Source organism: Triticum urartu, chromosome 7A (genome assembly GCF_056163025.1).
Source record: "Triticum urartu cultivar PI428250 chromosome 7A, HENAU_Tu73, whole genome shotgun sequence".
NCBI lineage: Eukaryota > Viridiplantae > Streptophyta > Magnoliopsida > Poales > Poaceae > Triticum > Triticum urartu.
The window spans coordinates 148811554-148822206 of NC_141879.1; the positions used below are offsets into that span (position 1 = coordinate 148811554).

The 10653-nt window shown below is 40.5% G+C and overlaps 2 protein-coding genes across 2 annotated transcripts; both read left to right on the top strand.

The window, feature by feature from the left end:
• Positions 1-688: 688 nt before the first annotated feature.
• LOC147958678 (uncharacterized) lies at positions 689-2173 on the top strand. The gene is made up of 4 exons (XM_087532246.1): positions 689-1083; positions 1191-1558; positions 1888-2113; positions 2158-2173. The coding sequence occupies exons 1-4, from the start codon at positions 689-691 to the stop codon at positions 2171-2173; spliced, it is 1005 nt and encodes a 334-aa protein (XP_087388372.1).
• A 19-nt stretch (positions 2174-2192) lies between these two features.
• On the top strand, positions 2193-3021 carry LOC147958679 (uncharacterized). The gene is made up of 3 exons (XM_087535824.1): positions 2193-2275; positions 2354-2486; positions 2569-3021. Exons 1-3 carry the CDS (start codon positions 2193-2195, stop codon positions 3019-3021), a joined length of 669 nt encoding a protein of 222 aa, XP_087391950.1.
• The last annotated feature ends 7632 nt before the right edge of the window (positions 3022-10653 follow it).

Sequence of the window (10653 nt, forward strand, 5' to 3'; positions counted from 1 at the left end):
GCTCTCCGGCTGGAACCCTACTCCATCCTTGCCATTAGTTCCTTTGGCGTCCATCATCTACACCGGTACAACCTTCTCTGGCAAGCTGTAAATCCACGAGCTTCAAGCAAGTAGTGATGGCTCTTGGGTGCTGGCCCTCGTCTCGCTCGCCAGCGGCGGACACAGACACGCGCAAGCTAGTTCAGTTTCTACCACGCACACACGAAGCAGAGGAAAAATAGAGCACTTGTTCAGTTTTGAGAGAGAGAGAGAGAGAGTACAAATATATTCGCATTCAGGTTTAAGCAAACAGTGCAAATGCGCATTCAGGTTTAAGCATAGAGTACGAGTGTGCATTCTGTCCTCAAGTCCGTATTGCCTCATTGCTTGAATGCTTCTTGCGTCTAGCACTAGTACACTATTTCTTTTGCTTATGGCTTATTAAGTGGCTCTGTTTTGTTGCGTCTAGTACTAGTACACTAGTTCTTTGTTTATATTTATGGCTTATTAATCAGGAATATTTTTTGTAATTTCTTAGATCATCATGTCAGCGAGTGTGACTTCATCAGCAACACAGGAAGGAGTGTCAGCCAAAAATAAGCCAAAAAAGGATTCAGCTTGGGAGTATGCATTTTCGCCAAGTGAGAAGCACCCGAACAATGTTGGATGTAATTTCTGTAAAAGTATCTTCAGTGGAGGAATCACCAGGATGAAGCAACATTTAGCTGGATTGAGAGGCCAGGTTACCCCATGCACACAAGTTCCTCAAGATGTTAGGGATAAGATGAAGACTATCCTTGAGGCAGCAGAACAAAAGAAACTAGATAAAGAAGAAGAGTTGAACAAACTTAGAAGTCAGGTTCATATTGCTGAGGAGGATGACGATGAGCAAGATCAATCAACCAGTTTAGTGCGAAAGAGGTCTTTGAATAAAGGACCACTTGACTGTTATCGTGAGAAACCAGAAGAAACTCGTGGAAAAGGAAAGAATTCTCAGACTACCACTCAAACCACACTAAATGAAACATACAAGTTGAAGGAGAAACAGAGAGCTCATGAATACCTTGCAGATTGGTTTTACCAAGCTGGAATTCCATTAATGCCGTTCGCCTTGATTCATTCGATTTAATGATAGAAGCTATTGGACAATATGGCCCATGATTGAAGAAGCCATCTCCTTATCAGCTTGGCACTCCTTTGTTGGAGAACAGAGTCAGATCACTAGATGAATATGCAAATGCACACAAGGAGGCATGGTCGTTGACTGGATGCTCTCTTTTGACAGATGCTTGGACAGATCGACGGGGAAGAAGCCTAATGAACTTGGTATCTCATTCTGCTAGAGGCGTGTGGTTTCTCCGAGCTATAGATGCTTCCGCAGATGTTCATGATGCTAATTACATCTATTCTTTGGTACACTCATGCATAGATGAAATTGGTCCGGAGAAGGTTTTACAAGTAGTGACCGATAATGCTTCAAATAACATGGCTGCAGCAAAGTTACTAAAACAGAAATATCCTCAGATATTTTGGACTGCTTGTGCGGCACATACCATTGATCTAATGCTTGAGGACATTGGTAAGAAGCCTGCTATCCAGAATACAATTAAGAAAGCAAAGTTTATTACATGTTACATTTATGCCCACACTAGAGTGTTGTCTATGATGCGTTCTTTTACTAGTGATCGTGATTTAGTTCGAGCTGGAATGACTCGGTTTGCCACTTTCTACCTTAATTTGAAAAGTCTGTATGAAAAAGAAAAGAACTGAAAGAAATGTTCGGATCAACAAAGTGGAGCGACACTAGATTTGCTAAGCAAAAAGCAGGAAAAGTTATTGCTAAGTTGGTCATGGGCAACGATTTTTGGTCATCAATTTTGCGACTTATAAACTATTTTGAGCCACTAGCATTTGTACTTAGAAGGGTGGATGGAGATGTTCCTGCTATGGGTTACCTTTATGGTGATCTTGAAAATGCAAAAAAGGAAATTGCTGTCCGTTTTGATGGAAATGCAAAGAAATATGGTTTCATTTGGGATATTATAGACGAAAGGTGGAACGACAAACTCAAGACTCCATTGCATAAAGCTGGATATTACTTGAATCCATTCTTTTATTATGAGAACAAGGCAGAGTTGGAGGAAGAGGTTTTCGTTGCAGCAGTTGTACAGTGTGCAGGTCGCGTGTACCATGATAATGACAAATTACAAGACATGATTGTTGCCCAGCTAAATATGTACACTAATGGCACTGATTCTTTTGGCTCTGTAATGGCTATTCGACAAAGGAAAAGTACATATCACCCCAGGTAAAAGCTCTCTCTCTCTTTCTGGTTTCAACAATATTTATCTTGTCAAATTTCTAACTTAAATTTGGTTATATTTGCAGCAAATTGGTGGGAGGCACATGGCACGGATGCAAAGGAATTAAGAAAGATGGCTATCAAGATTCTAAATTTGACGTGTAGCTCATCTGCGTGTGAAAGGAATTGGAGTGCATTTGAGAGGGTACGCACATCACTTACTTTATGCACTACCTTTTCATGTAGCGTATTGTGCTTCTTAGATCTTAATGGCTGCTTCATTGTAGGTCCATACCAAGAAAAGGACGAGATTAACACAGAAGAGATTGAATTCTCTTGTCTATGTCATGTTTAACAAGAGGCTTCAGTGGAAGTATGCTCAAAGGAAGAGAGACCCATTAGCTGTAAAGTTTGTTGATGATGAACCACCGAATGAGTGGATTGAAGGGGAGGCGACCGTTGAAGGGAAGCAGCAAGAAAATATTGTTGAAGAACAAGATGGAGAAGGTGAAAATGCATCTGATTATGATGGTGAACAAGATGAACCGGCTCAGGCTGGCGTAAATGAGAAGAAGAGAGCACTGAGCAAAGGTTCGTCGAGCAAGTCAAAGAGAGCCCGCACCATGGAGGCTGAAGAAGAGTCTTCTGACTGTGACGAAGATGATACAGCCATGCAGTTGATGGACGATTCTTCAAGTGATGATGGAGAGAATGAGGACAATTTCCTTGATGATGACTAAAATCTACAATGAAGCGACTAGATCAATATTTACTATTATGCCCACACGCACTTAATTGAAATATGTTTGAACTATTTACTCGTGAATCGTGATGCACTTGAACTGGATATGGAGTTTATGACTTTATGTGTTAATTTGTTTCATCCTATGCTTTTTTCTTACTGTTTTGGTTATTACATGCCTGAGAACCAATTTTTCGTACATGTGTGTTCAATTTTATCTCCATGGTTTACTCCATATTATATTAAAAATGCATGGAAAGTATAACACTTAAGATAGAAAATTATAGACCAATTTTAATTTCTGATATAACTACATATCGTCCGATATATCACCCGATATCCGATATCCGATATGTCGAGGGCAATCCGATACGAACCCGATATCCGCAATTTTGAACCTTGCAAAGAATAGAGCACTAGAACAAAAACTAATTGGACCAATGGAGGAGTCACATACCAAGGAACAATCTCCCCAAGCAGTTTTGCGAGAGGTGCTTTGAGCAAGGAGATCGAAAATCGCAGCAAAAGTGGCTGGAACTCGTGCTTGAGTTGGTTTTTCGGGTTTGTGTGAGATAGAGGAAGAAGATGGGTGCAGGGATAAGTGGAGGAGGGCCATCGTGGGCCCACGAGGCAGGGGGCGCGCCCTATAGGGGGGGCGCGCCCAGCACACTCGTGGCCAGGTGGCAGCTCCTCCCGCGGTAATTTTGCACAGTAAATCCTCAAATATTCCCGAAAAAATCATATTAAATTGGCATGTCATTCTGAGGACTTTTATTTTCGGGATATTTTTATATTGCATGGGTAAGTCAGGAAACAGACAGAAAAATACTATTTTTTTTTCTTTATTTAATCTAAATAACAGAAAATATAGAGAGGGTACAGAAGGTTGTGCTTCTAGTTTCATCCATCTCATGCTCATCAAAAAGAATCCACTAACAAAGTTGATCAAGTCTTGTTAACAAACTCATTCCGATAATCATGAAACCGGAGAAATTTCGAATAACATTAAGTTACCTCAACGGGGATGTGCACATCCCCAATAATAAGAATATCATATTTCTTCTTGACAGTAGGAAGAGGAAATTCAAAACCTCCAAATATAATTGATGGAATTTTTCCAATAGAGTCGATACTATGAACTTGAGGTTGTTTCCTCGGAAAGTGTACCGTATGCTCATTACCATTAATATGAAAAGTGACATTGCCTTTGTTGCAATCAATAACAGCCCCTCCAGTATTAAGAAAAGGTCTTCCAAGAATAATAGACATACTATCATCCTCGGGAATATCAAGTATAACAAAGTCCGTTAAAATAGTAACGTTTGCAACCACAACAGGCACATCCTCACAAATACCGACAGGTATAGCAGTTGATTTATCAACCATTTGCAAAGATATTTCAGTAGGCGTCAGCTTATTCAAGTCAAGTCTACGATATAAAGAGAGAGGCATAACACTAACACCGGCTCCAAGATCACATAAAGCAGTTTTAATATAATTTCTTTTAATGGAGCAAGGTATAGTAGGTACTCCGGGGTCTCCAAGTTTCTTTGGTATTCCACCCTTAAAAGTATAATTAGCAAGCATGGTGGAAATTTCAGCTTCTGGTATCTTTCTTTTATTAGTAATGATATCCTTCATATATTTAACATAAGAATTTGTTTTGAGCACATTAGTTAATCGCATACGCAAAAAGATAGGCCTAATCATTTCAGCAAAGCGCTCAAAATCCTCATCATCTTTTTTCTTGGATGGTTTCGGAGGAAAAGGCATGGGTTTCTGAACCCAAGGTTCCCTTTCTTTACCATGTTTCCTAGCAACAAAGTCTCTTTTATCATAACGTTGATTCTTTGATTGTGGGTTATCAAGATCAACATCACGTTCAATTTCTACATCATTATCATTACTAGGTTGAGCATCATCATGAACATCATCATTAATATTTTTACTAGGTTCATGTTCATTACCAGATTGTGTTTCAGCATCAGACATAGAAATATCATTTGGATTATCAGGTGGTTCAGCAATAGGTTCACTAGAAGTTTGCACAGTTCTATCATTTTTCTTCTTCTTCTTTTTAGAAGAACTAGGAACATCAATATTATTTCTTTGAGAATCTTGCTCGATTCTCTTAGGGTGGCCTTCAGGATACAAAGGTTCCTGGGTCATTCTACCAGTTCTAGTAGCCACTCTAACAGCATAATCATTTTTCTTACTATTCATTTCATCAAGCACTCCTTTTTGAGCCTTAAGTACTTGTTCTACTTGAGTGGTAACCATAGAAGCATGTTTGCTAACAAGTTTAAGTTCACCTTTAATATTAGCCATATAATCACCCAAGCATCTAATCATATAAGCATTTTCTTTTAATTGTCTACCAAAATAAGCATTGAAATCGTCTTGCTTAAACATAAAGTTATCAAACTCTTCCAAGCACTGACTAGCAATTTTAGTAGGAGGGACTTCACCTTTATCATATCTATAGAGAGAATTTACCTTTACTACCTGTGTCGGGATATCGGGATCAGGAGGTTCTTCAGTAAATAAATAATTAAGATCATATGTTTCTTCAACAGGCGGTATATTAAGACCATGCATTTCTTCAATAGGAGGTAAATTCTTAACGTCTTCAGCTTTAATACCTTTTTCTTTCATAGATTTCTTTGCCTCTTGCATATCTTCGGGACTGAGAAATAAAACACCTCTCTTCTTCAGAGTTGGTTTAGGAATGGGCTCGGTAATTGGAGTAGGAGCTGGCTCAGGAGTTGGCTCAGGAGGTGCCCAATTATTTTCATTTTTCAACATATTATTCAATAGAATTTCAGCTTCATCCGGTGTTCTTTCCCTGAAAAGAGAACCAACACAACTATCCAGGTAATCTCTGGAAGCATCAGTTAGTCCATTATAAAAGATATCAAGTATTTCAGGTTTCTTAAGAGGATGATCAGGCAAATCATTAAGTAACTTGAGAAGCCTCCCCCAAGCTTGTGGGAGACTCTCTTCTTTAATTTGCACAAAGTTGTATATTTCCCTCAAAGCAGCTTGTTTCTTATGAGCAGGGAAATATTTAGCAGAGAAGTAATAAATCATATCCTGGGGACTACGCACACAACCAGGATCAAGAGAATTAAACCATATCTTAGCATCACCCTTTAATGAGAACGGAAATATTTTTAGTATATAAAAGTAACGCGATCTCTCATCATTAGTAAACAGGGCAGCTATATCATTTAACTTAGTAAGATGTGCCACAACAGTTTCAGATTCATAGCCATAAAATGGATCAGGTTCAACCAAAGTAATTATATCAGGATCAACAGAGAATTCATAATCTTTATCAGGAACACATATAGGTGAACTAGCAAAAGCAGGGTCAGGTCTCATTTTATCTCTAAGTGATTCTTTGTTCCATTTAATTAATAACCTCTTAAGCCCATATCTATCTTTGCAAGCAAAAATAGCGGCAGAAGATTCCATATCAAAAATATAACCCTCGGGAATAACAGGCATGTTTTCATCATCACTATCATCATCGTATCCAGATTCAATTATTTCTTTTTCTCTAGCCCTAGCAATTTTTTCATCAAGAAATTCACTAAGGGGCACAGTAGCATCAGGCATAGAAGCAGTTTCATCATAAGTATCATGCACAGCAGAAGTGGCATCATCCATGACATGTGACATATCAGAACGAATAGCAGAAGCAGGTGTAGGTGTCGCTAACTTACTCATAACAGAAGGTGAATCAAGTGCAGAGCTAGATGGCAGTTCCTTACCTCCCCTCGTAGTTGAGGGATAGATCTTGGTTTTTGGATCTCTCAAGTTCTTCATAGTGTCCAGCAGATATAAATCCCAAGTGACTCAAAGAATAGAGCTATGCTCCCCGGCAACGGCGCCAGAAATTAGTCTTGATAACCCACAAGTATAGGGGATCGCAACAACTTTTGAGGGTAGAGTATTCAACCCAAATTTATTGATTCGACACAAGGGGAGCCAAAGAATATTCTCAAGTATTAGCAGCTGAGTTGTCAATTCAACCACACCTGGAAACTTAGTATCTGCAGCAAGGTGTTTAGTAGCAAAGTAATATGATAGTGGTGGTAGCAGCAACAAAAGTAAAGACAGCAAAAGTAATGTTTTTGGTATTTTGTAGTGATTGTAACAGTAGCAGCGGGAAAGTAAATAAGCGTAAACTAGTATATGGAAAACTCGTAGGCACCGGATCAGTGATGGATAATTATGCCGGATGCGGTTCATCATGTAACAGTCATAACATAGGGTGACATAGAACTAGCTCCAATTCATCAATGTAATGTAGGCATGTATTCCGTATATAGTCATACGTGCTTATGGAAAAGAACTTGCATGACATCTTTTGTCCTACCCTCCCGTGGCAGCGGGGTCCTATTGGAAACTAAGGGATATTAAGGCCTCCTTTTAATAGAGAACCGGAACAAAGCATTAGCACATAGTGAATACATGAACTCCTCAAACTATGGTCATCACCGGGAGTGGTCCCGATTATTGTCACTTCGGGGTTGCTGGATCATAACACATAGTAGGTGACTATAGACTTGCAAGATAGGATCAAGAACTCACATATATTCATGAAAACATAATAGGTTCAGATCTGAAATCATGGCACGCGGGCCCTAGTGACAAGCATTAAGCATAGCAGCATCAATCTCAGAACATAATGGATACTAGGGATCAAACCCTAACAAAACTAACTCGATTACATGATAAATCTCATCCAACTCATCACCGTCCAACTAGCCTACGATGGAATTACTCACGCACGGCGGTGAGCATCATGAAATTGGTGATGGAGGATGGTTGATGATGACGACGGCGACGAATCCCCGTCTCCGGAGCCCTGAACGGACTCCAGATCAGCCCTCCCGAGAGGTTTTAGGGCTTGGCAGCGGCTCTGTATCGTAAAACGCAATGATTTCTTCTCTCTGATGTTTTTCTCATCGAAACTCAATACCTGGAGGTGGAGTTGGAGTCGGAGACGCAACAGGGGGCCCACAAGGTAGGGGCGCGCCCTAGGGGGGGCTCCCCCCACCCTCGTGAGAAGGGTGTGGGCCCCCTGGTCTTCATCTTTGGCGAGGATTTTTATTGTTTTCTCTGAGATGTTCCGTGGAGTTTCAGGTCATTCCGAGAATATTTGTTTTCTGCACATAAAAGAACACCATGGTAATTCTACTGAAAACAGCGTCAGTCCGGGTTTGTTCCATTCAAATCATACAAGTTAGAGTCCAAAACAAGGGCAAAAGTGTTTGGAAAAGTAGATATGACGGAGACGTATCAGAGGGTAGGACAAAAGATGTCATGCAAGTTCTTTTCCATAAGCACGTATCACTATATTCGGAATACATGCCTACATTACATTGACGAATTGGAGCTAGTTCTGTGTCACCCTATGTTATGACTGTTACATGATGAACCACATCCGGCATAATTATCCATCATTGATCCGATGCCTACGAGCTTTCCATATACTGGTTTACGCTTATTTACTTTCCCGTTGCAATTGTTATAATCACTACAAAATACCAAAAACATTACTTTGCTTTTGTTACTCTTTTGTTACCGTTACCATCACTATCATATTACTTTGCTACTAAACACTTTGCTGCAGATACTAAGTTTCCAGGTGTGGTTGAATTAACAACTCAGCTGCTAGTACTTGAGAATATTCTTTGGCTCCCCTTGTGTCGAATCGATAAATTTGGGTTGAATACTCTACCCTCGAAAGCTGTTGCGATCCCCTATACTTGTGGGTTATCACTCTCTAACAGGGCGACAAGGAGAGGATCGCCAGTTAGGTTTATGCTATGCGATGTTACTTGGTGAACTTACCATCTACTCTCTTCTCCTGCTGCAAGATGGAGGTTACCAGAAGCGTAGTCTTTGAAAGGACAAGCTATCCCCCTCTTATTCCGGCATTCTGTAGTTTAGTCTACATATGATACCCTTAATCCATTTGATACCAATGCATACATGTGTAGTGTAGCTCCTTGCTTGCGAGTACTTTGGATGAGTACTCACGGTTGCTTTGCTCCCTCTTTTTCCCCATTCTATACTCGATTGCTGCGACCAGACGTTGGAGCCCAGGAGCCAGACGCCACTGTCGATGACGACTACTACTACTCGGGAGGTGCCTACTACTACGTGCAGCCCGCTGACGACGACCGGGAGTAGTTTAGGAGGATCCCAGGCAGGAGGCTTGCGCCTCTTTCGATCTGTATCCCAGTTTGTGCTAGCCTTCTTAAGGCAAACTTGTTTAACTTATGTCTGTACTCAGATATTGTTGCTTCCGCTGACTCGTCTATGATCGAGCTCTTGTATTCGAGCCTTCGAGGCCCCTGGCTTGTAATATGATACTTGTATGACTTATTTTATTGGTAGAGTTGTGTTGTGATATCTTCCCGTGAGTCCCTGATCTTGATCGTACACGTTTGCGTGTATGATTAGTGTACGATTGAATCGGGGGTGTGACAAGTTGGTATCAGAGCCAACTGCCTGTAGGAATCCACCTTCCACACTCCTTGGCCGAAGTCGAGTCTAGACATTACAAAACTTTTTACTAACATGGTTTTGTGCCTTACTGGCCCACGTCGCCATTGGGTGGTACTAGTATCTTTTACTCCTCGTCTATACTCTGGGACTCTGATCTCTCTCCTATTCGGGTTAAATGGTTTGCTAACTCTAACTCTAGGTTTTTGTAAATACTTTCTCCCGGAGAGCTCCTCGGTCCGAATGATCGACTGCTTCTACAGAAGGTTCTGACAATACTCTCCGATATTCTCCCGAGACTTTGTGCCATCGCTCTTGCAATTCCATTCCATCGATAAACCCTATGGATAACCACATACAATTTCCATTCATACAATCATTCCCTGTTGATCTTGTTATTACAAGATACCCCAAAATTCTCGCTATTGTTTCGAGAATACCCTGTGCCTACTGCCTTGTAGTTCATTGCCACATGAATACCCCTACGGATATTCCTTGCACTTACCGAGTATCCGTTCATCCCCAGTTGTTTATGTGTTTCGCAAAATTCTTCGAAATGCTATTCAATCTTCTTAAATCCTCGGTAGCCTATTGCTCCTCATCTTCCTTACATGCTTGCAAAATGGTTAATTCCATATGACTAGCGATATTCATTAGCATCCTTTGACATCGTCATAATGAGCATTTGATTCGATATGTTTGCGAATGCTCGCAATCATCGTTGATCCTTATAAATTACCTTTGCGGCTGAGCTGCCATTCTTTTAACTGGAATTGGATCTCGACTAATCAAATTTTGCCATCGATTATTCCCCTAAGGCTATTCAACTTATCCATCCCTAATCAGAGCATTGCTTCTGATCCCTTGTCTTGGAATTGATAATTCCTTTGCATTTGAACTTTGAGTTAGTCAGTTGTTTCCATAAACTGATCTCCTTGCATTCCTTCTTCCTCTGGTTGAGTATCGATGCTCACATCAGACCACTTATGGACCACCAGATCCTTTGTTGGATTTTAACCGACAACGTCCTTCATATTCTATAAGTTTGTAAGCCTTTCCTCGGATACATAATGCCTTTGGTAAATTGTATCCTCTGCTTTCTCCAGCA

Excerpts from the sequence above, each read along its gene's own strand:
- LOC147958678 (XM_087532246.1), top strand. The coding sequence starts at position 689 with ATGAAGCAACATTTAGCTGGATTGAGAGGCCAGGTTACCCCATGCACA. Across the intron at positions 1,084-1,190 it reads GCTGGAATTCCATTAATGCC|AGTCAGATCACTAGATGAAT; the intron begins GTTCGCCTTGAT and ends GTTGGAGAACAG. Across the intron at positions 1,559-1,887 it reads TCTAATGCTTGAGGACATTG|CATTTGTACTTAGAAGGGTG; the intron begins GTAAGAAGCCTG and ends TTGAGCCACTAG.
- LOC147958679 (XM_087535824.1), top strand. The coding sequence starts at position 2,193 with ATGATTGTTGCCCAGCTAAATATGTACACTAATGGCACTGATTCTTTT. Across the intron at positions 2,276-2,353 it reads ATTCGACAAAGGAAAAGTAC|GGTTATATTTGCAGCAAATT; the intron begins ATATCACCCCAG and ends TAACTTAAATTT. Across the intron at positions 2,487-2,568 it reads ATTGGAGTGCATTTGAGAGG|GTCCATACCAAGAAAAGGAC; the intron begins GTACGCACATCA and ends GCTTCATTGTAG.